Source organism: Nyctibius grandis, chromosome 6 (genome assembly GCF_013368605.1).
Source record: "Nyctibius grandis isolate bNycGra1 chromosome 6, bNycGra1.pri, whole genome shotgun sequence".
NCBI classification, from domain to species: Eukaryota; Metazoa; Chordata; class Aves; order Nyctibiiformes; family Nyctibiidae; genus Nyctibius; species Nyctibius grandis.
In genome coordinates, this window is record NC_090663.1 from 52,911,426 (window position 1) to 52,937,810 (window position 26,385).

Consider the following 26,385-nt stretch of genomic DNA (forward strand, 5'->3'; position numbering starts at 1 on the left):
TTGCTTGGCAAAACTCCAAAGATCAAAAATGCTCCTCACCACAAGTATATTTATATAAGTCCCAGGGTGAGTTATCTATGGCAGCACTAATTCAGCAGTATCCAGAATAAAAATGCTTCCAAATTTACCTTTAATCTTCTAACAGAATCCAGACTTCCAGAAGCCCTCATGTCCCTCTATCCCATTTCCCGTATGTGTGAAACCACCTCACACATTTATCAACTTAGTATAGTGGTAGCTAGATGTCATCACACACACACAAAAATTGAGGGGGTGGAGAAATCACACATTTTGGTGGGGGGAGAAAATTCCTAGTTAAACAGATACCCAATGAATATATGGAATCTCCCATTTAAATATTTAACCTACATCCATGCTGAGTACCTGAACTTCCTTCCTGCTTGTCTTACCCGGAAAGGCGTGTTGATTCGGCTAGTAAGTGTATCTAGGATATGCACATTCTCATGTCGGTGCAGCAAAATAAAATGGAGGAAAATCTTGAGGAGGGCTGGCTCTGAAACACTACGCAAAAAGAGATCCAGGTATGCAGTAGTAGTCATCACTTCTTCCACAGTCACCTGCAAGCAAAAATAATGTAAATGCAAACATACTTCACACACAAAATATCCATCCATTCTCTGCAACCATACACCTGGCTAACACTCTAAGGTCTCCATATGTATCACTGCCACAAAAACATTGAGGTCTTTGCTTTTAAATTTGCAAGAGCGTGCTTCTGAATGACTCACAAGCATTTTGAACCCATTTCTTATCTGTCTTGCTGACCCAGGAAAAAACTCTCCCCCAAACTGACACCCCAAATCTCACACATACCGAAATACAAAGAGCCAAATCATGCTAGAACTCCCCACCACTTTTCTGCCCATGTCAGCTCTTTTGCATCACACTTCCATCATCCTTCAGAAGCATTTTCAGATGTTGTGAATACCTGCATCTACCACTTTATTAAAAATAAGTGTCAGAGCACAATGAAAGCACAGTACAAACTAGGTCTGGTTCAAGAGCTTTAAAGAAAAAAATCCCCATAGCTATCCAGAATTTTGCCACAATTTCTTTTTATTTTCCCACAGTACAATTCCTCATCTCACTCAGTTTTTAAAAGGAGTATGTATAGACATACATACATGCACAAACCAAAACCCCAAACCTTCGCTACTGACCATTTGTATATCAAAATACAATTCAAATATCCACGTGACATTTGCATACCATAACCCACACTGCTCTGCTTATAGCAATCCTTTGGAGTTTATCTATTCACAGTATGCACTGGCAAAGCTCACAAAATTCCAAAGGCCACCTCTGCACCATGCACTGCTGTTGCAAAGTCAGCTTTTTAAAAATTGTTACCCAGGAACCTAATAAGCTTAAGTGCACAAAGATAAACCCTTAAACACAAGAATCTGCCTATATGAAAGGAAGTATTAAACATCTTTTGTTTACCAGACTTAGCTGGATAAATGAAAAGACTGAGTTTATTAAAAAAAAGAACCAAAGCTGTCACTTAAGAGCTAAGAGGATTTAGAAAATACTCAGAAGGGCAGCATTTATGTAACATGCTGTAAATATTAAAACCCCTGTTCCATTATGCTGCCTGTTAGCCACGTACACAGTAATGTCATGCTGCAAATGTTCTCTTTAGAGCATTTAAGATCACAGGCTGCTTCTGGCTGGTTACACAGAACATAGGAATGCTGCATGCAGCCTGCAGACCTTACGGAGAAGGGGCACCAATGAGGAGAGCACAGAGAAGCTCTGAAGTTACGGTCATTGATTCGCTCTTATTCTGAGGCCTTGCTCTAACACTCAGCTACACCATCCTTAATACAGTGGGCTACTAGCTCATTTTGGCTTTAGGAACAAAGCACCAGTGAAGCAGCAACAGTCGAATTTTTCGCCAGAATGGGAAATAAGTTCACCTTCCAAGTTTATTGCAGTAAGGTCGGTCAAAATCAACCATTAAAATATAACAGTGTAAGGAAAGGAACGAGGCACACTTTCACAGGATCTGTGAACTTTGTAAGGCTTAGTAAGCAACAGCTAGACACAGCTTCTAGATCTGTAGTTTTATGTTCACTGCTACCAAACCAGAAATGAGAATATAGTTCTTTTACGAAATAAAATCTATTAACATATACCCCAACTCAGAATACAGTTTATTAATTCATTCCTCCTCCTTCCCCCACAAGCCTCAAGTGGAAAAAAAAAGAATTAAGTTACTAGGTTAAGCACCCCAAAGTTACAAATTGCCAGAATTAGCACTGTGGCTACAGCCCTAACTCAAATTCTGTATTGCTGTAAATATGATAAAACAAATGTGCTTATGCACATACATACACTTTTCCATAGGACTACTGCCACATTTCAACCACCAAAAAACGTGCTCAGGAAATGAGCCAGGGTTGTGAAAGAAAGGAAATTGTTTCTGGTTGGAGCTGAGCTGCCTTTTTTTTTTTTGGCAATAGCCGAAAGGTGTGGGGACTTGTAGGGTAATAAAGAAAGGCTTTCTGATGAAAGCTGTTGACTGTTGCCCTGAGAACTGGCTTTTTTTTTGTTGTTTTTTTATAGCAGCAAACTGTAAAAAGCAAAGCCCAAGAAATCTATCATGTGACATCATTATGAGAACACACAGTTCATCGAAGAGTTTAAACCCTCTGCCAAGGAAAGGCCAGACAGAAGTAATGCATTGTTATGTTTCTGTGTCACTTCTCCTTCATCCTTGACAGGGAAGAAGCAGCACGTTCTTGGCCTGCGGGTTTCACAGATGTTTGCTGACAGCAGAGGAATGGGCCTGTGTGTATGTATAAATACCAAAGCTGTAAATGAAAGCAAGAAAAGCCATCGGATTCACAAGGGCAGTGACCTTTTTATGAAACGGATGCTCTTTGGACAACTCATCCTACATTTATATCAGTGAGAGAAACCTATATGCTTTTCAGGGTGCATTTCATGAATGAAACAAAGAGCAGAGGAAAGCCAGATGGAGACTACTTAAATGTTCAATTCCGACAGCATGTTCGGTGCCCCTAACAGCTTGGGGACTAGACAAAAAAAAGAAGTCAAGTTTACCATAGCCAACACTTCACTGATACCACTAAACAGAGCTAGAAGCACCAACCAATGATTAACAAAGCCCAAATAGCTCACAAAGGAGTTACTTATAACCTTGTTGAATCTCAATTGTTTGAATTGAGGTTTTCTGTGCAGGGTGCCACATTACACTTAATTTTTAGTTCTTCTTGCGAAAGAAGTTGCTGAATCTGCTTAACCATTTTCTGAGAAAGAGGGAAGACTAAGTTTTGTCAAGATTTAAATGGATTTATAAGAATCTTTTTTCATTTTTCAATGAAAACACACTGCCTTATCCACAACACTCCTTCAAACTTCTGCAATAAATGAAGCTAGGATCTGTTCTGCAGCTCACTAGGCAACATTCAAAGCAGGCAAGTTAACGCTGTACAAGTGATTTTAATGCTATAGTGTTCTCTAAGTTCCAGTGCTCTCTCAGCGTGCCTTTGTGCACAACTTGTCCATACAAACCAGCACAGAGACCGTCCTTCTGCTTCCTCACAAGAACAAATCAAACAAAAATATTGCTTTTTTGGCATTTGAAGTGAAAGCCACGTATGCAGCTTAGGAAAAAGATCAATTAACCCAGCAAGCAGACATCTGTGCTTTTAAAATTATATCTTATTTTGCCACCTTGCATTCCGGGTTTGCTTCTCCCTTTTACCATATCTGATAATAAGTGTAACTTCTGAATATTTGAGGCACCTAGAGAGGTATTCAAAAAGGCTAATTTTAGTTCCATGAGGCTAATTTTCCTTTTATTCAATGGGATACATTAGCCTGCTCTGAATGAGCCTCTAGAGAACTCATTTTTTTTGCAATTAACTAGCGAAGGACGTTGGAGAAATCAGTTACACCAGGCAAAATCCAGCCTTGGCAAAAACCCTTTTAACTCTGTAAACCTTTTCTACAGATTGCATTATACATAATACATTGAGTGTTGAAAGTGAGACTCATTCAATTTGTGCAGTTGTTATTGAAGATCTCTGTTTCCTAAGATACCAAAGCCACACTATTAAGCTTCATTCACATTACCTGCTGGTCGTCTCTCCTTAAACTAATGTCTCGTGAGACAGATTTGGGGAAAGTAGCGAAATCCTTTCTAATAAATTCAAATTAGTACTTAGGTAAACAACAAAAGAACAAATGCTCCTAGAGAACAGAACATTTACTACCCATGTCAAGCATGCCCACTACAGTCAAATCCTGAGGCGGCTTACAAAAACGTTCTATCATTGTAAACATTGATTACAGCATAATTTGTCCAAGTAAGCTTTTAGCTAGCCCTCAGAACTGAACATCTTTGAAAGGATGACAAAAAACAAACAAAAACTTTCACACATCCACAATTCTGATATTTAATTTGAAAATTCTTCACCTCTGATAATTCAGGTATCAAGAAAAATACCATAACAAAGGGAGATGAATAAACTTAAGAAATGGTAGTTTTCTAGAAAAGCCCTTTGCTAAGTGAGTAAGTTTCAAGCTATGTTTTTATAAAGATATTTCAGCAATATTAAAATCCACCAGTGCCACAACAACAAAAATAAACCCCCCCAGCAGCATCCCTTGCATTAGATCCGTTCTACTAATGGTAAAGACCTGAGATATCTCTGCTCCTAAGATAAAATTGTAGGATAGAAAATGAAAAATAGCCATATCCATTGCATTAATCAGACCAGGATACTACCATTTCTATTTTCATTATCCACAGTTGTAACGATTAAAAGTTTTTGGAATTTTTTTTCAATATACATATAAATTTAAAGCATCTATCTAAAGATATCATTTAAAACTTCATCCACGTGTTTTTCTTTACAACAAGCAGTTGTTATAGATGTTTTTGAAGATGTAGTCTGCTACAAAAGGGACTACCTGAGATTCTTCATAGCCAGACAGATATTTGATTAGAGATTATTGAAAACAGAAAGCCACTTTTAGCCTTGCACTACCCTTCTCTAATTGTGTAATAATTTTTAGCAAACCTTTTCTCGTCTCCTCTGATGACTGATTAGATGGTGAGGCAGAACACTGTAAAGAGATCCAGCTTTTACAAACCACTGTGCCAAGTAATAGCAAAGAGCCAGAAATTACTGTCATTGCGAGTTCAGTTTAATATATTACACTCACTGTGTTAGACCAATTGCACTGATTCTTTATTACTGGCTATTTTCCCTTGGGATCCACACAATATATTTTCTAATTTACAGCTCCATGCCCTCTTACAGGAATATGGCTATCACGATTCCTCCTTTCCTCCACGTTTCCCTTCCTTACAAGGATTTTGTACTGCCTATGAAGAGACCATGAATGTTCTTGCTAGAACTTATCCTCTAGATCCACGAGCAGTTTAAACCTGAATATGCCCACCTCACTGATTAAAAATACCAACCATTCCCACTCTCTTCTCCTTTCTATTCATTTTCAGCTTCTTGCCCCCTGCTTATACTGGCAGAAGGGTTCATCCTTCACTTCACTGCACAGTGAATTGGCTCAGGGAATTTATTCAGGTTAAAACTATCCAGGAAATAAAGGCGAGTTTGAACTTCAATCAGTTTCCCATATGAACAGTTGTCCTGGTAAAAGAGAGGAGGGTCAAGCGGGATCAGGGACAGAGGAAGTTTGCACACTGGGGGAACCAGAAAACCAGAACTGCTTCAACTTCCCTCAGCTTACATTTATAAACTGGTTCAGTTTACACCAGGGTTAAAATTCAACTCAACTGCAGCGTTTGATGCAAAGAGTGAAAGGCACCTTTAACACGTATCCACTCCATAGCTGGTAAAACTAAGTTTTGTACCTATTGATGGGCTTCTCCAAAGCACGAGACTATTCAAAGTTTTCCAGTAACGCTTGGTTTACACCTTTTTACAGCAGCTGTCCAAATGCTTTTCAGTAAGGTGAAAGATGGTATTATTTCTAAATGGGAACTGATAGTCTCATAGGGTATTTATAAAGATGCTCCTAATCTGTACAGTATAATTTACAAGTCATTTCCCCCTAGCTGAGCTGTGTAATCATCAAGCAAGTATTATTGAATTAACACAGTAGCATACCATGTTAGAGGTTTTCATTTAGATGTGTTAGTGAGCAATGGAATTGGGGTCCATTTGACAGAGCTTATTTAAAAGGACCATGCCAGCGCTTCCACAGAGCAGTTCTGTTCACTTGGCCCACAGCAACCTAAAAAGCTGGTACAATTTTCCATTATTCAGGTTAAAATAAGGCTTCCAAGTAAAAAATAATTATATCATAGTTAGCAATTAAATGCCGTGTACTAAAGCAGTAAATGCTAAGACATCAAAAACTTGCTTTTATCATATAATTTGTCAAATTTTTAGCACTATCTTCAATAAATTGAAATAACACAAATTACATAAACACTCAAGATGTTCCGAATAGCTATCTTTGTCACCCAAGTTCTCTGAATGCCAAATTAAAATTAAATCATACGCACTTACAGTAAAGAGATGTATATAACCAGTCTGACTTGTATCAAAGATAGCATAATATTTATATATACCACAGTGTGGCTCCTAATTAATGGCACATGGTTTTGACTGCAAAATATATACATATTAAGGACCTTCACTCAGGATTCATATAAAGGATTTCACTCAGATTTCTACAATAGTGCTGCAGCTACCTAAATGAATAAGGTAAATAATCACCTTCTACTACCATAAAAACCAAACCACGGCAATGCAGCCTCTAGCAGAACCAGTAAAACAGACTTTGATAAGGTTATTCTGGATTCACTCTGGAATTTCAATTAGGTTTTAACTGAAGAGAAAATTAGTCTTATTTGATTACTTGGACCCTTGTACAATTTGGCCCCAAAAGACCTTATGTTTTTTTGATAGAGCTCCAAAATGTTAGTTTTGAAAGTGAAGCAAGAAATAGTCAATGAAATATGTAACAGAAATTTACTGGTATGGGTCTCTGCCTGAGCAGAGTTATACCTTCTCACAAGTATTTTTCCCTTAAGTACCAAAGAACGTACAGAACTTCATAATTCCAAGTGGTAACTGACATGCCATCAAAAAATACCAGTCTTAATTTAAGAACAGATTCTGCCAGATAGTCTTAATTTTCTTAAATCTCAGACACTTACACCAGAAAGAATAAAAGATGGTTTGGGCAAAAATTTAAATCATGGATTGTTGCTACAAAGGGAAAACTACCAAATTAACCTTTTCTTCACCTCTGTATCTTTACAGACAAAATATTTTATTCCTTCTATTTTTAACTGAATTTGTACAGAAATAAGGAATTTGTGACCTTGCATAAAGATAAACCCCCCTGAACAATGACATTGAATCATTTTTTTCGATGTCTCAAGAAACTCAGACATTAGAAGTAAGGGAGGTAACACTTCTGTAAAAAGTACAATAAAATCCACACATCCAAAGGACAAGACAGGGTTATCCCAGCACAGCCAGTTAATGCATATCCCCAGCTACATAATACAAATCTGGGCTCTGTCTGCCCATCCAGCAACGTGCAGCTTCTGAGATATGAACATATTTGTCCATCACTCATTACACATGTAGGTGGGATAACCCACACAAAGTGACAAGGCTGGTACAGACCAGGTATAAATTAAGCTACGAGAACATGCTATATTTAGGATACATATCTTTGAGAAATGAAGTTAGGGAGTCATAAACTTGAGAATGTTGGGGTTATTTAAGCACATTGCAGTTAATCTGCTACGTAAATAACCTTCACAGAGCTCACTGTGAAAAACAGGTTATTTCAAGCTAGCTAGCTAGCTAGCCCAATCAATTTGGGACTTCCTTAACTGGAAAAAAAACTGAACTAGCAAATTCTTTTTTCAGCTCCATACTAGCTTCCCGAGATAAAATCATAAAAATCACATCAAGCAAAATACGTTGGTCTCCCCACCCCCTGACTTTTTCATAGAAGCACATCTCTGTTCTCAACACTCTTGCACTGTTCCATTCACACAGTGAACTGTGTACACAGTAAGTATGCATAGGGAGACAATCTGCAAAAATTAAAAAAGGCAGAGCTTACTACATAGTTCCATAAATGTCACAGACATTTCAAGATCACACACATACATATCTCAAAGCTTTGGACCACATACTGTATTTCTGAACTACTTTTACTGAAATTCTACTTACTGAAATTCTGATGCTACTTTTACCAAAAGTCTTGTTTCATAGTCAGTGTTTTAAGTTGGGAGAAGAGAAGGAAGTTAAGGAATGTAGGGAGGCAACTAGGAAAGCTAAGGCCTCCTTGGAATTAAACCTTGCAAGAGAGGTCAAGGACAACAGAAAGGGCTTCTTCAAATACATTGCAGGTAAAGCCAACACTAGAGGCAATGTAGGCCCACTGATGAATGAGGTGGGGGCCCTGGAGACAGAGAATAAAAAGAAGGCGGAGTTACTGAATGTCTTCTTTGCCTCTGTCTATACTGTTGGAGGCTGTCCTGAGGAGCCCTGGACCCTTGCGGCCTCAGAAGAAGTCAGGATAGAGGAGGAATCTGTCTTGGTTGATGAGGGCTGGGTCAGGGACCAATTAAGCAATCTGGATGTCCATAAATCCATGGGCCCTGATGGGATGCACCCGCAGGTGCTGAGGGAGCTGGCGGAAGTCATTGCTAGGCCACTCTCCATCATCTTTGCTAAGTCATGGGCAACAGGAGAGGTGCCTGAGGACTGGAGGAAAGCAAATGTCACTCCAGTCTTCAAAAAGGGCAAGAAGGAGGACCCGGGTAACTATAGACCGGTCAGCCTCACCTCCATCCCCGGAAAGGTGATGGAACAACTTGTCCTTGGTGCTGTCTCTAGGCACATCAAGGATAGGGGGATCATTAGGGGCACTCAGCATGGCTTCACCAAGGGGAAGTCATGCTTAACCAACTTGATAGCCTTTTATGAGGATGTAACCCGGTGGATAGATGATGGTAGAGCTGTGGATGTGGTCTATCTTGATTTCAGTAAAGCGTTTGACACGGTCTCCCACAGCATCCTCGCAGCTAAACTGAGGAAGTGTAGTCTGGATGATCGGGTAGTGAGGTGGATTGTGAACTGGCTGAAGGAAAGAAGCCAGAGAGTGGTGGTCAATGGGACAGAGTCCAGTTGGAGGCCTGTGTCTAGCGGAGTTCCGCAAGGGTCGGTTCTGGGACCAGTTCTATTCAATATATTCATTAATGACTTGGATGAGGGATTAGAGTGCGCTGTCAGCAAGTTTGCTGATGACACCAAACTGGGAGGAGTGGCTGACACACCGGAAGGCTGCGCAGCCATTCAGAGAGACCTGGACAGGCTGGAGAGTTGGGCGGGGAGAAACTTAATGAAATATAACAAGGGCAAGTGTAGAGTCCTGCATCTGGGCAAGAACAACCCCATGTACCAGTACAAGTTGGGGACAGAGCTGTTGGAGAGGAGCATAGGGGAAAGGGACCTGGGGGTCCTAGTGGACAGCAGGATGACCATGAGCCAGCAGTGTGCCCTTGTGGCCAAGAAGGCCAATGGCATCCTGGGGTGTATTAGAAGGGGTGTGGTCAGCAGGTCAAGAGAGGTTCTCCTCCCCCTCTACTCTGCCCTGGTGAGGCCGCATCTGGAGTATTGTGTCCAGTTCTGGGCCCCTCAGTTCAAGAAGGACAGGGAACTGCTAGAGAGAGTCCAGCGCAGAGCCACGAAGATGATTAAGGGGGTGGAACATCTCCCTTCTGAGGAGAGGCTGAGGGAGCTGGGTCTCTTTAGCTTAGAGAAGAGGAGACTGAGGGGTGACCTCATTAATGTTTATAAATATGTAAAGGGCAAGTGTCAAGAGGATGGAGCCAGGCTCTTCTCAGTGACATCCCTTGACAGGACAAGGGGCAATGGGTGCAAGCTGGAACACAGGAGGTTCCACTTAAATATGAGGAAAAACTTCTTTACGGTGAGGGTGACCGAACACTGGAACAGGCTGCCCAGAGAGGTTGTGGAGTCTCCTTCTCTGGAGACATTCAAAACCCGCCTGGACGCGTTCCTGTGTGATATGGTCTAGGCAATCCTGCCCCGGCAGGGGGATTGGACTAGATGATCTTTCGAGGTCCCTTCCAATCCCTAACATTCTGTGATTCTGTGACTCTGTGAAAGGAGACAGAAGGTCTGCATGGATGAACTAGGAGCTCCTAACAAAACTGAAACATGAAAAGGAAGCGACAGAAGCAGGGACAGGTAATCCAGGAGGAATATGGAAAAAAAGCGCCGGAGTGTACAGGGAAAGGATTAGGAAAGCCAAAGTCCAGCTGGAGTTGAAGAAGGGCTTCAACAACAAAAGGAAGACTATGCAAAATGTGTGCTCACTGCTGAATGGGGAAGGGGATGTGGTGACAAAATACATGGAGAAAGCCACAGTACTCAATGCCTTCCTCACCTTGGTCTTTACTGGCAAATTTGCCTTCCGTAACCCCAGGTCCCCAATACGAGAGTGGAAGTCTGGAGCAAGGAGGACTTACCCTTAGAGGAGGGGGATCAGGTTAGGGAACATTTAAACAAACTGGACATACAGTGGGGCCTGATAGGTTGCATCCCAGACTGTCAAGGAAACTCTTGGTTTTTGAAAGGTTGTAGCTACCAAAAGAAGCTCCTGAGGACAAAAAGTAAGCACATATCACTCCAGTCTTCACGAAGGATGATCCAGGGAACTACAGGCTGGTCAGCCTTACATCAATCCCTGGGAAGGGGATGGAGTAAAACCTCCTGGAGGCCATTTCCAAACATATTAAGGAGAAGGTGGTGACTGGGACAGCATGGATTTACAAAGGGGAAAAATCAAGCCTGACCAACCCAATAGCCTTCTACAATAAGATGACTGGCTTCATAGATAAATGGACAGCAGTTATTTATCTTACAAGGCTTTCAACATTGTCTCTTGTACAACATCCTCATAGACAAACTTATGAAGAACACACCGGATAAGTGGACAGTGAGGTGGATTAAAAACTATTTGAACTGCTGGGCTCAACAGATTGTGGTCAGCAATGCAAAGCCCAGCCAGAGGCCAGTGGTGTGTGTTCTACATTATGGCGAATACTGTTTAATATCTTCATTAATGACCTAGATGATGAGATGGATGCACTCTCATGCAAGTTCATAGACGTTACAAAACTGGGAGGAGCAGCTGATAAGACTGGATGGCTGTGCTGCCATTCAGAGGGATCTTGACAGTCTGAAGAAAGAGGCAAACAGGAACCTCATGAAGTTCCATAACAAATGCAAAGCCCTGTGCCTGGGGAGGAATAACCCCAGGCACAAGTGCGCACTGGGGACCGACTAGCTGGAAAGCAGCTTTGCAAGAAAGCACCTGCAGGTCCTTGTGAACAAAAAATTGGCCATGACCCAGCAATGCAGCCAGATGATAAAGATGACTCACAGTCTCCTGGGCTACATTAAGAGTCGTCTTGCTAGCAGGTTGGTGGGGGGCATCCTTCCCCTTTACTCAGTACTGGTAAGATGCATCAAGAGTGCTGGGCTCCCCCATAGAAGAGACACACTGACATACTGGAGCAAGTCCAGCAAAGGCCCACAAAGATGATTATGGGATGGGAACATCTATCATATGAGGAGAGGCTGAGAGATCTGGGACTGTTCAACATGGAGAACAGAAGGCTCAGGCAGGATCTTATCCATGTGTGCAAAGATCTGCTGGGAAGAAGCAAAGAAGATGGAGCCAAACTCTTCTCAGTGGTGCCCAGTGAAAGGACAAGAAGCAATGGGCCACAAACTGAAATCCAGGAAATTCCAACTGGACATCAGGAAAAAAAAAAAAAGCAAACAACGACCACACACTTTTCTACTGTACAGGTGGTCAAACACTGGAACAGTGTTGCCCAGTGAAAGGACAAGAAGCAATGGGCCACAAACTGAAATCCAGGAAATTCCAACTGGACATCAGGAAAAAAAAAAAGCAAACAACGACCACACACTTTTCTACTGTACAGGTGGTCAAACACTGGAACAGTGTTGCCCAGAGAGGGTACATCGTCTCTAGTTTGGAGTTATTCAACATCCAACTGGACACAACCCTAAGCAACCTGCTCTAGCTGACCCTGCTCTGAGCAGGTGTGTTCAACAGGACGATCTCCAGAGATGCTTACCAGCCTCAGCCATTCTGTGATTCTGTGAAGAGAGAGGAGGAAGGAAGAGACTGGCCAGCACCTATCATCTACAATATAGGCTTAGCTTTAATCCAAAAGTGAGTAACCCTCCTCGAACCAGACATTTTGCTCATATCTAAATACATCAGTTGCAAAGGCAAACTGATGTTGTTTGTTACTCCATGAGGGATTAAAAGCAAATAAGACTATTAGCCACACAATTTATTTAATAGTGCTTGTACAGCTGTTCGGATTATTTTATTTTATATACTTGGATCAACTAAATTTGATTTGTTAATGTGACTTCCTGTCTGATCACTGGACTTGTTTATGTTGCTGCTTTTGTTTTAAACAGAAATCAAGTTCTATCATGTTGAAAACAGAAAAGACTGAAGACTTCCTTCCTAGATGTCTACATTCTTGACTGGAGCTGTCTTTGCAAAAACAATAAATGCAAGTCTGTGTCTTGCTGCAGAGCAATTTTTTCCTCAAATATGCTGTATCAGCTCTTTCATACATTAAAATAATTTCTAGTTGCCATTGAAAATAGTCATGCTGAGTTGAGGCTTTGAAAACTGTATCACCCATTTGGGGGCTTAAGTGGTTGGACTTGATGATCCCAGAAGTCTCTTCCAACCTGATTGATTCTGTGATTCTGTATGATTCTGTGATAATTATCTGTTTTAGCACACAGTCATCTGTCCCAAAAGCAATGATGTAAAATATTTATTTTCTGTTAAATTAATGTGGGGCACAACACAGAAAGACTGAAGAGGTCAAATGTGACTCTGTTTACTTGTTTCCTTTTGCTATGGAGTTTTGGTCTCAAGTATGTGAGAGCCTTGTATCAGATCCACTAGATGGTGCAATCCATCTTCTCCATTAAATGCATTTGACGTTTACACACGTAAGTAGTTAATTTTTAAAGATGAAAAGGTCAAATTTAATGCTAATCAAGGAAAGGTTTATCACTGGAAGAACAAGACACCAAACAGCATGTACGAGTTCAGGAAAGATCTAGGCTTGAAAATCACATATGTTAGCAGCCAACATCTCCATTTTCAAGAGAAATACGATTTCACCCAATTTCAGTGTATATAAATAAGGTTCACCAAAATTTCCATCACATGAAAAAAAACTAAACAGAACAGCACGTTTTAAATGATTTAAGTAACACCAACGGGGAAATAATCAAGCCAATAGGGGTTAGCAGATTTACTGACCAATAAGAATGGCATTCAGCAGCATGGTAGTGTTCAAAACAACCTAAAATTTGTCTTAAGTACTTCAGAGGTAAAACCAGTACCCAGTAAGACCAGAATCCCACAGCTACATTCTGATATCTCCCTTGTTGTCCATAACCTTGACCTAAAGCCAGTTAGCTTTTCACTTCTGATTCTAATTCCCAGTCTCAGCAAAGGATTAAGTCAAGATACAGAAATAGAAAAAATTACTCCCAGGTAAGGAGGTGACTTCAATGACAGACTACAGCCTTGATGTAGTTTGCAGCCAAATTTTCTTTCAGCCCTCATCAAGTTTCCAAATGTTTGACGTCTGTCAAATCTTTGAGGAAAATTCTATACTGCTTATTACCTTCTTGGTAAGTGACTACTTACCACAAAGAATTGTGTGCACTGCCAAGACAAGTCCTAGACTAGAAAGCAGGGTACAGTATTTCACTGGCCTCTCAGAAAATGAAACAGGTGCAGTCCTTTCTGCTTGGCAGGCTTAGTAAAAATTAGTAGACCTTCAAAAAGTAATTTATTAGTCCTCTCTTGGCAGTTTTTGGTGGTTTTTTACTCTCAGCAGTTCCTACCTTTTGTCCTCAAACAAGGTGGGTTTTTTTTACAGGGCAATGAAGGCTGTTAATTGACATATTCTGCAACAGTTGGAAAAGTAGTTTCCTGCAGCCTAACAAGAAAAAAAAATAAGTAATTCACCAACATCAGTGATATGTTTTGCTAAGGATAACTCCTACAATCCAAAGAAATTTTTTTTTCTTCAAAGCAACATAAATTGCACCCTAATACATTAGAAAATTGATACCAAACTCCATTTCTTCTCCACCTTATGAGAACAACTACCAACTGTGATAAGGAAGTACAAAACAATACCAACTTTGCTAAAATCAGCAAATGCCTTGGGGGCATTTTCCTTTTGGAAAATGTTAATTTGAAATAAAAAAATCCTCATGTAAACATCTGCCATGATGAAACGTTGTCTAAAAGATCACTCCTTTTTTGATGATATGTCAGCCTAGCGCAACAAAAATATTTTGGTTCTTCAATTCACTTAAGAATTTTAAGCATTTTCACAAATACCTATATCTTGCTTAATAATCTATATAGTGTAAATAGAAAGTATGGATTGAAAAGATGAAAAGTTAGTCTAGAAACTTACTCTTTTATATGGAAGTCACTACTGACAGTACATTTAATAGTGTCTTTACCCAGAGATCATCCATAATACTTTTGACTGTTATTATTTCGTGTCATGCTTGCATACACCACTGACCTTATGGAGCGCAGGAGCCATTACTGGCACCAAAAATCCATTGTAAATGTAATTCACAAGCTGGTTACGTATCAAGGGATGTGCCACCTAAGAGGGTGGGGGAGAGAGAGAGACAGTTCCAGTGAGATTTAAAACAAGATGGGGAACAGACTACTGTTAATCACTACCGAAACTCTTTCCCATTTAACAAGACATGTTCATTTGTCCTTCTCACCAGCATTTGCTATGATACAGGTTCTTAAAAGATTTTTCTTTCTTCAAAGAAACACACAAACTATGTTCAATTACAGTAAGCCTGCCAAATTTAGAGAACAGGGCTTTTCAATCTCCCTGCATGCTGACAAAGATGAATGGATGGACAGAAAAGTGTGTATACCCATGCATCAAAGGAAGATTTGAGATTCTAAATTTAGCTCTTGCAACCTCATCAGGGTCACTTGAAGGTGGATTTGCCATTGTTAACTTGTCCTCTTACAAGAAGAAAAAGCAGAACAACTGCTTTCCTATGGTTCAAGAGTAGGTAAACCAAAGCGCTCTCTAGCTACGGGGTAAGAACGTGCTGTTCACATGCCCTTCACCCAACCACTGTAAAACAGAAATGAAAACAAAACCTACATTATTCATTCAACAGGTTGGTTAGGAGCTTTAAAAAATGAACTGTTATTAGAAGTGCAAAATCTACTTTTATAATGAAACATTCATTTTGTTTTCACAAAGACGACATTATCAATTCATGTATTTGAAAGAAACCTGATAAAACAAAACCCAAATTCCATTCAGAAGCATTCTAGGATAATATATTCTGTTTGAAGTTCACATAGAGACTGGAATGTCACGGCCTACATGTGGCCACAAATACATTCTCCCACTTGCAATTCTTCCCAGATTTCCTTTAAATTTGTAACCCTTACTTTGGAAAGGGGAAGAAAATGGGTTGCCTTTCCTATGCTGTGATCCACAGAAAAAGTAGTAAATGGCAAGAGGTCTTGGCTACACTGTCCCTTTTTGATCTCTGGCCAAAGTTTTTGGGTCAACACAGAACAAGCCACACCACGAAAACCATTCCATGCACAGAGCAAGGATTCCTGCAGTCACTGAGCTTTCAATTCAGCTGAAGACAGACTATAAAAACACAATCAAGCAGCAGTCAGAAACTGCTTTTTCTGCATTTCATCTGAACATGCTTAACCATTTTGAGTTTATTTGAAAAGTGGTTTTAAAATAATATGCTCTTCTTTAATTTGTCTGCGGTAACCTTCACATCAATTTAAAAAAACAGGTATCACACATGACCTCCTACAAGTGTAGATCTGTAGAAAAATTCCGCTTAGACACCATAATGAATATTGTCTCCTCTTCACGTTCAAACATGCGTGTTAAAAACCTTGTATATTGCTTTTAAAAAATGACAGCTACTATTATTTTTGCTTGTTCAATGCTTTAATAGTCAATCAGTTGCTTTACTGTATTTTGCACACGTCTCATTAAAACATATCTTTTATTTAACAGTAAATGTGACTAAATTTTCAATCCTATACAGCACATTTCTTCAAGTAACACATAAATCCACAGTTTCTGTAGAATTTACATAATGTTTTAATAAAATACTGGACAGGGGTTCTATAGGGTTTTCCAGCCTTAAAAACAATACAAAAAGACAAAAATCTCATTTTACGTTTAGATTAGAGGAAAAAAAATAGTAAGGGATCAAAGCCAGAAAAAATATACTGTAATAAAGAAATAATCATTAAGAACAGAGAGTGGTTTCAAAACAGGCTAATCTAAAATGAATTTATATTTCTGGGAAGATACCTAAATTCTGCTTGGAAAGCTTTCTTTATGCAGTACTCGCCAACAGGCAAAACAGACTATTTTCTTTTGTACGCTATTATGAGAGCTTAGACAAACACAGAATGTTTTGCAGCACTTAAATACATAAAGACTACAATTTTTCCACATGTAAAGGCATTCAATTTACTTTTAGTATCAACAGTGGTAATAAAATGCAATAAATATTTTTTTTCAAAAAAGAAAATCCTCCCAATTACATAATGGAATATCAAGCCACCACACAAATCTACTGCTTTAATTTGAAACATTTGCCACCTGAAAACCAAAAACATATTAATTCATCCTTATAACCAGGACAAACAGCACAAAGCATTCATTTTACAAGCAACTTATTTTAGTGTAACTTTAAAAGTCCATGCCATTAATAGAAGTAAATAAACTGTATAATTTACAAACTTCTGCAGAATATATAAAACACTACTACTTCAAAAGGACAGGCCAACTCTACTCCATTACCTGTATCACAGCATTACAAAATTCAAGGGAATTCATGAATTGTACAAGGGCTGGTGACAAGAGCCAGTCATCTTTCAGCAGACAGTGCCACTCTTCTCCTTTTTCTTCCAGCTTTGTAGGCAAAGATGAATAGAGGCCACTTAGTCCTGTTGCTAGCACCTGTATTTCAAAAACAGAAGAGAAATAAGTTGACTTTCCAACTGTCCAGCTGCTTGAATGGCAATGCCACGAATCATTTCTCTTACTGGTTTTAGTAACATAAGAGATCATTGAGATTAATTTCATTTCCTTTTGAAAGAGTCCTGTGGCAGAAAGACATGAATATTTTAAAAAGCCTTCCATATAATGTCCTTCTTCCAAGAGCTGGTATTTACGAGAAAGTGATGGGGAAAAGCAGGTTGTCTTTTTTTTTTTTTTTTAATCCGAAGTTGTAATTTCTTTTTAAATACTTGTAAAATCATTTTATACTTTCCTTCAGTCCCTTCCAGAAGAAACCATCACTGTCATATATCAACAGCTTGTCTTTCATCAGTGATTTGAATGTTGCTGCTTACACGTGCCTATATCAAGTGATTTCACTCGGAAATATGAAACACTAGAAATGGAGGGGGATAGTGCCCCTATCAACAAAAATTAAGTTCAGCCTCATGTAGACCACACATATATGTTGACTTTCATTCCTAGGCACTTGAACCCAGCTGAATCCATTTTTTAAAAAAAAATAAAAATTCTAACTGTTCATAATTTCTCATTTTCCTTTCTTACTTACTTGGAAGGCGGAAAGGAAGAGATAAAAAAACCCTGAAATAAGTTGCTGTATAGACATTGTTTCCAGTGATATTAAGGCTTACAGATGATTTATTTAGAATATATCACTCAAGCACAAGATTGTGTTTTTAGTTACAATTTAAAAAGTGTATTTCCAAAAAGGTTTTTAGAGTATTGGTAGTTTCAGATCAAGTTTTTAATAATTAAAGTTATTTGAAGCTGGAAATTTTCTAAATATTACTTACAACTCTTATCCTTCTGACATGGTTTTATAAACTTCAGAATAATTTTTAAGATTATCCTCATTTTAATGGGATCATTAAGACTCAACCTGATGGAAATATTTTTAGTTTTCATTCAACAGACTCTTGTAAGAATTTTTCCTCTTTCTACAAAGGGCTACTTGACATCTACAGGGCTAGACAGTCAAAGCTCAGATGAAACACAACTGTTTTATTGATCAGAAAACAAACAGTTGACAATGTGCAGGTCAAAGACCAAGAGTTCATGGAAGGGGATGCAGGTTTTGATCATACGCAAGCGTAACCAATTATAATGGCTAACCCATCCAGTCAGACAAAGGCTGTGTTTCTGAATGCTTTCCTTTCCTAAATCACATAATTTTGAAGATGGATTTATTCTGGCATACATAATAAAGCCAAATATTAAGGGCGGGAATACTGTGGAAAATTCACTGCTTTAGCATACTGTGCTACTTTTTTTATACACATATATACATAGATATATAAAGAAAGATGCCGGAGACAGGTTAAAAACCTAAGAAGCTAAAGCCATTGAGCAAAGCTTTATTTGTACAATCACATTCTTCTATAACCAGAATCTTTTTTGCTTTTTCTCCCTCTCATGGTAGAGTAGCTCAAAGCTAAAAGTTAGAAAGATCTTACTAGGCCTACAGAACTACCTATACATAACCCACACACGCACTTACACTCACAAACCCAGGCTTCAAATGATTCTAGGAATGAAAAAATTCCGAAGAGAGAACTTGAGTTTCTTTTGTGTTGCAACCTGTTAACTAATGCACACTCGATTTTCCATTGTCTGCTTAAAATTTAATTGCTATTCATAAACGCATACTTACCCTCTCAGTAAGCAATCTGATTTTCAGAGCTGTGTACTATCCACATTTCTCCTTCATATGGACATTTAGTCCTTAAGCACAAGAAACTGACCTTGAGCAAAACATACTACTCTCCACTAAAAGGAGCAGTAAACTCACAATCAGTCAATGTCTTGAAGTGAAGAATTCTTTAGTTTGTCTGACTTACTGAAGTAAGAAGTGACAGATGTGGCTGCTAAAATCTCTAAAGTTTAAAAAGTTCTTATTTTTGCCGTGAAGTACAACACAAATGGCTCTACGTGAAATTACGTTTCTAATGCACTGAGACAGAGAGTAGCCAGTGGAAGCAATATCATCTCTTTAGGTAAAAAACATTTGAAAATTTTCAGAAAAGGGTACGGTATAGACAGGATTGCCACTTGAAATTACTAACAGAACTCTTCACATTCTATAAGCAGGCATATAAAATAATGCACGTATATAGACTACATTATGGAGTTGTAATCAGTAACACGATAAACATCAATGAAAAAAAAGTCTGAAAGGGAAATAAATGAACGAGTTCACGTCCTGGAAGGGCAAGATTGGGTTTATTTTTTGTTTTACCCAGAGCAGTGTCCTTTTAAACTTCTCCCAACATTTGTCAAGACAATCCTACATGCTCATCTACTTCACAAGCATCTCCAGCAGTTTCTTTCTCACCATCAAGTCATGAGTTTCTCCGCAAACTGATCTTTTTTGATTTACTTTTTCTTAACTCACAGAAGACACTGACTGACTACGTGATTTGTAACCCCAGACACATTATATGATTAAAATGTGTTGTTAATATATAATCAGTTGCTATCTGGCCAATTCCTTCCCTTTAGTAATTCCCTTTCCTCCCACATCGATAGTCTTTCTATCTCCGTGCAGCCTCAACTTTTCAAGGACATTGCAGAGCCATACCTCCTCCTGCTTTAATACTTGCTTTCCTAAGCTGTAAGGTATTTACAAATACAAAGTTTTATGGAGAGACTTTGAGATGTTATGCTGCTCAAAATCCTTTAGAAAGTTTTCTTATTATAATGCTGAACAGACAACATCTTCAGATTCAGACAACTTTCCAGTCAAAACATGATAAAAATGATATGGCAGAAAAAAAATCTCTGTAAAATCAGAAATCTTTGCCCATGTGTAGTTTGTGTACACATTCTGTGTTAAAAATATTTGTTAGTGATTTACCTTACTGCAGCCCGTCCCCTTCCTTCTTTGTAGTTTACTCACATACAGTTTTGAATACCGTGGACAATCTAGTTTTAAAAAGCTGCTCACCAAAGTTAGCTCAAAAATGGTATCAAGAAAGCCTTCAGGTTCACTTTGACACAGATCTAACACTGATTCGGGTATCTGAGGCAGCAGAGATTGATGGCCGGATCCCATCCCAGGGCATGCCTATACTATGCAATAAGGGATGGTAAAGAAAACCCTACATTCTACCAACCAACTCCCCAGAGCCAGAGAGAGCATCAGCACAGTGCCACCCAAATGCCGCTCCTATCAGCACAGGACTGCGCTAGCTGTTTTGCAGAGTAGATAAGGCCACATCTGCACTGATTTGATTGACATACAGCAATGCCACTGACACCTACAGTCTTCCACCAGAACAAAACCTGTTCCTCCAGCTCATCATGCTCAAACTCAAAAAAGATTTTGTGCTAGTGAGCTAATTCTACGGCATCGCATTAAAGTTTTATTATAGACTTAGGCCAGTCTCATTACTGTTCAGAAAAGTCTGATTTTAGAACATTTTGACAAGAAGCCTTCCTAATTAGAATGATTGTCAATCATGGCTCCCTGCTGTTCGAAGGTTAATATAGCTGGCTTTTATCTTCAGTGTAAAAACGCTGCCGTTTTTTTTTTTTTAATTAATTGGAAGATGTAATTATGGAAGTTATAGCATGGATCCAATAATGGTATCTGTCTCAGGGACAGTCTGAGAATCAAGTTCATATTCTTTAGCAGCATCTATTAAACAAGGTCAACTAGAGTCTCTCAGCACAAGAAATTCGATGCAATATTTACAACTGACAAAGGAAACCATTTAGAAGTTTTGTTTTGGAACTTGTAGGCCTCCTCCAGCCTGCAAACCTGCTCTGCCCTACTGCTCAAAGGACATAGCAATCTCAGGGTAAATGCAGACCTACGGCTGGAATAGCTGTCATGCACCAATGCTTAATGCAGGGATTCTAGTGTTCTCTGCTCTAAAGCTCTCTGCTTTAGTAGCTATGTAAGGCTCCCCCTCCACTTCATTTTTTCTGGCATTTATTAAACTAAAACACAAGCCACGCAGAAGATAAAAGAATCAGTCCAAAAACTGGCAAACAAGAGCAACTTTTCTACAGAATGATACTTGGTTTTGAACCCATCCATTGCAGATCTAACCTTGTGATAAGGCATGAAGAAGCCGGTGTTGTCATGTCCTTTCTGCCTTAGCTTTGAAACTGCACTAGGGCAGCTTTGTTCGTTAAATTAGATCATTTACTTGTTTAACAGCAAAGGTTTGCTATTCATGTTGTAAGATTGGTTTGCCAGATCTAACAATGTAACACTACTACCAAGTTTTGTAACAGTACAACATAACAAGATGGCGTTTTGCCTGAGACAGCCATAGAAACATCCAATTCTGTGACAAAGAGCAAGTCTCACTTTTATCTTGCAAAAAATATTACATTTCTATAACACTCACACTATTTTCACACTTATTTTTTGAACTGTTGAACTGATGTTACAGTGTGGAAGCATAGCCTGCCTAAGCTGGCACTGCCACCAGAAACAATAGCTTAGAACAACTTGTTCCCATTTCTTACTCCCTTCACCCCCAGAATCTCACAGAGGCCTCACAGTGAGACAGAACAGGTTTCCCTCGTACCAAGCTCTGCTATAACTTCCATCAGTTTCCCAATTCAATTCACTGTGTGACTGCAAAAATACTTGTGCTGTCCCAAAAGCACAAGACACTGGTATGAAAACAAGGAGCAAGACTGTGTTTGGCAGTAGGGCTGGCTTAAACAGCATTACAATTTGTGAAATAGCTGTTAGCAGAAACAAATGTGTTACAACACATCTTTATCAAAAAAGACAGAAAAGGATGAGAAGAATACAAGGGAGACAGTTTAGCATTGAAGATCAAGCAAAACAAGAACAACTTACTGGGCAAAAATAGGTGTTTTCTGCTATGTGGTTTGCAACAACATTGTTTTCTGCAGACAGAGACATTATGAAAAGCAGTGCATCACGGGCCTGTTGGCCTACTGTTCCTTCTCGATGGATGAAGGGAATCAGCAGGGAAAATATGAGGAAATTGGCAGCTCCTTGGTCCTCACTGGTGTGGAAAAACAGTTCTAAAATGGAGGGATCTTTGGCTATTATAGAGCAGAGCTGGTTCAAGAGTACAACCAACTCTGTTTCCACTGTTGGAGTGGCTGTTCCTGAGCAGGAGCTCAGCAACATCATCAAAGGCCTCAGGATGGGCTTGTGATGCAGCAAAGGCTGATGAGACTGGGTTACTAGCATTTCATACATTTTGAGTTGCTCAATTTTTGTCTCATCAGTGAACTCTCGCCGTAGGCTCCAAAGAAAAAGCTTCTCCATGATGTTTTCTGAGACCACAAACTCCAGAATAGGCCCCATTGAGGCGTCCTTTGCTTGCTCCTCAATTAATAAGAAAAGCATGTGCTCCACATAATTCTGAACAGTGCTGGCCTCATCAGGTGAAATAGCCCCGTACTTTGCATGAGTGTTTTTCAAGGGATCATGCTTCTCTAAGATTTTCAGAACCTAGAGAAAAACAAAGGCAGATCAATTATTTGAATGCATTTTTTAAAAATATGCTCTTACCCCTAATAAAGGAAAAAAACACCAAAATTCTTAACACAAAAAGCGCAAACTCTTTTTACGTTTTTAGTTTTTGTCTGTCAACTCTCTAAATTTAAAAGTTTCACATCTGGCATGTACAAGGCCAAAATGTAATGCTTTTGTTCACTTTTTTTAATAAGCACCTAAATTTGCCACTTGTCCTATTGCTGAAAACTTGGGGTTCTCTGAAGTATATATAAACTAGGTTCCCTTAGCCTTCAGAAATTGAGTTTCAATGATATTTGAAATAAGTTTGTCACAAAGGACTGAAATCAAAGGGCCTGCTCTTCAGCCAGAGTAACTGTGCTCAGGAGTATCAACATCATGAGATGATTTGCAGTAGTAAGAGTGGCAAAAGCCCACAGAGCTGATATTTCCTTGCCACATCTTATATGACACCTAACAGCCACTGATGCCCACATACTCTTACAACATTCAATATAGATGTAGGAATGAGTAACAATTGTCATCCCCGCACTTATACTCCTGGATTAAATTCTGTTCTGCATGCAATAGTGAAGCTTGCTGTCTGTGAAACAACCACTGTCTTTAGCCTTTTTGTGGAAAATAATTGCTACAAAAACACAAAGAAACCGTGGCGCCCCTAACATGACAGCATCACTAGAGTTAAGTGAGAAAAGGTGACTCTTGAATGATGGCTCCTCTGACTCTGGAAACATCTCAGAAACACCACCATTAGATCTCACTCGCTTTTTGGGATAGCCAAAAAAAAGCAAAAGCAGCAGCACAGAAATCAATTTTACATAAATGGTTAATTATTCATATTACTGCAGCAAGTAAGACCTTATATTTTGGTGCTCAGAGCAAAAGATCTTTGCCTAAAAGCAATTATAATCCTAATAACATGCAAACAATTTTTAGAATATGCTGAAGGGCATAATCTATATCTATCCTTAATAAACAACACTGCATACAGCTTTGCACCCATGCATCTAATATACTTTACAAAAGATAGGCAAGCCTTACCCAGCACAAGGAAAAGAAGCAAAGAAGTTTGCAACAGGGTACAAGTCACAGCGAATAACTAGGAAAGCCAGTAAGAAGATCTAGGCCTTCCATAAGATTACTATGTCCTACCACTTCCCATTTAGATGCAAATCTGCAGTTCAAAGTGTGATTAGTAAAGCCTAACCATACCTTGAAAGGTCAATTACCTTTGCATTTTAAAAACGTTTCAGTGTTATCTACTACATTCTGCATGAAAGACATTTGTTCCTGAGCAATTCAGGATTATCCCAAAAGAAAGAACGAAGCAGATTCCTATTAACGCAGCATACTTCAAATCAATAAAACTAATTAACATTACCTGTGCCCAGTGTGTTCTAAACACTATCATGCATGTTTCTGGGTCAACACCCTGCAGGCTCAGAGCCTGCCGATTTTTGCTGATACTGGTTCCAGAGGACATTATAAATTTTCCAAAGGTCAAGCCAACTAGGCCATGCTGGATTTCTTTTTAAAATCCTGTAGTTAGCTACAGATGTTCAAGCATCATGAGGAGACTGATATTGTGTTTTGAACTTTGGTATCCACAGAAATCTGTTTAAAAAACAAAACAAAAACACACATATACCTATGCACATCCAATTATAGCGTATAACAAAAAAGAACATACTTAAAGACAACACTAAAACCTTTTGTCTTTTAATTCAGTTTGAGGATAGAATTTTTTAAAGCACGTTATAAGGGACCATCTTCTCAAACTTTTCCTCATGGTAATAGTTTCTAACGCTCAAACTTTTGAGATCAGTAACTGAATTAAGGTGCTGCTGAAGTTAATAAGCATACAGAAGCTCGTGCAGTAAACATTTTATGCATATGTCACTACATTTTTAGTTCTTCATTATGACATTTTTGCCACCTGACCATGTCTGTCTCCAGAGTTGCTTAGTAACTAATGTTGTATAGACTACACAGGTAAATAAAAGTACAGGTTATTTCTCTAATTTTTAAAAACAAAATTTACATGAATAGATATAATTACAAATACTTCAAGTTTTCTGTCAGAACGCATACCATAAACAGTTGAAAACATCTGTAGAACGCCATATGCAAGTAGGATGCATCTGTATCAATACCAAAGTAACCAAAACCAAACAACGTAAAGATAAAACCTTCATGTATCCAAAGTCAAATAAACTGAGATGTCATATTAAAGGACTATGAGACTACAACCAAGCATTCAAACATGCTTTTCATCCATTATTTAACATCCTACATATCTGAGTATCAAAGTAGTTGCACACCTGCAGGGGAAAGTTAAAATGAAACAAAGACAGATATCTTCCGGATATTTGAGAGGCTCAAGAGAACATATTATTCCCTCAAGCACCAATATCTAAGTCACACAGTCCCCCTCCCTTTTTTTTTCCTGCATAAGCTTTACATTTTTATTCTTCTTTTTGCAAACCAACTAGGCTTTTAATTTAATTGCATTTTGAGCCATAGAAAAAAAAAAAAAAAAAAGAACCAAAAAAAACCCTACAAAAAAACCCCAAAAACAAAAACCAAAATCCACCATCAAAAAACCCCCCAAAAAAGCCCACCCAAACCAAACCTCCATAACACCAATGTACAAAGAGTTTAGGAAGACGAAAAATGCACTGCAAGTTCCTACAGCTCATGTAAATCATAGCAGATTTTTATTTTCATTAAAGATTGCATTTTGAAGTGCTCTCCTTTTCTCCAGTATTCATTAGGATCCCAGGGCGCCCAGACATTCATTGGCTTAGTGAAATACATTAGGAAATTTTTGTACCATAAGTTGCGACAGCCCATATAGCAATTCTTTGCAGTATACTTAGTTATTTCTCTGCATGTATCTTAAAAGATAAAAATCTTTTCTCTACAGTGGACATCTCTGCTCCCTGCATGTGTGCTCTGCTTATAGTCTTGAAACTGTTAACACAGGAAAACATACAGCCTTTCTCAAAAGTAGCAGCAATTTTTGCCATTTTCAAAATGTGCAAAAATATACAACTTTAAGAACTCTGAGGCAAGCAAAAAGCAAAAGATGGCTATGCATTGCCCTGTGTCTATATATGTATATTGAAATGTTCAAGATTCAACAAGATTCAACTGCATGATGAGGGTCTCCTGCCCGCATCCTAACCCTTGCTTCTTACAGCACATAAGATGCATTTTCTAAACACTCTCCTGTGATACAATTAGCACAATCTAGTTCATCCTTTTTGGAGATAAAAGATTCCATGTGCAGAGAAGCCAGCATAAATCCTGGATGGTTTATCTGTTTGGGTAACACTACTTCCAGAACAAAGCTGGCACTCCATACATGCTACTCACCAGGTAATAAACCACCTGGAACCAGATGCACTGCAGAGCATTTTGCAAAACCAGTGAGAACTAGCTCATGAGAGCCAACCAATGCTGGGAACAGAAGTAATCCTTTATAAAATATTATCAAAGTCTCTCTGCTCCTTGCCCCCTTACTCCACCCACACTTCCCATCTGGCTCTCTCTTCTGTGCTCACACTGGCCTTACACTTTCAAGCATTCTCCTTCCCAACAGTTTGGTTCATATGCTCATTTACTTGAAGGCACCTACCAGTATACTACTACTTCATTAACA

The 26,385-nt window shown here is 38.9% G+C and overlaps 1 protein-coding gene across 1 annotated transcript in view; it reads right to left on the bottom strand.

The window, feature by feature from the left end:
• Nucleotides 1–24,204, bottom strand: part of FHIP1A (FHF complex subunit HOOK interacting protein 1A) — a 39,533-nt gene extending 15,329 nt beyond the window's left edge. Inside the window, exons 1-5 of the mRNA XM_068404021.1 lie at nucleotides 24,103–24,204; nucleotides 22,071–22,697; nucleotides 17,030–17,188; nucleotides 14,723–14,809; nucleotides 411–578 (exon numbers count right to left, since the gene is read on the bottom strand). Coding sequence (XP_068260122.1) covers nucleotides 411–578; nucleotides 14,723–14,809; nucleotides 17,030–17,188; nucleotides 22,071–22,697; nucleotides 24,103–24,204 — 1,143 coding nt within the window. The remainder of the gene's footprint in view (nucleotides 1–410; nucleotides 579–14,722; nucleotides 14,810–17,029; nucleotides 17,189–22,070; nucleotides 22,698–24,102) is intronic.
• Nucleotides 24,205–26,385: the final 2,181 nt, after the last annotated feature.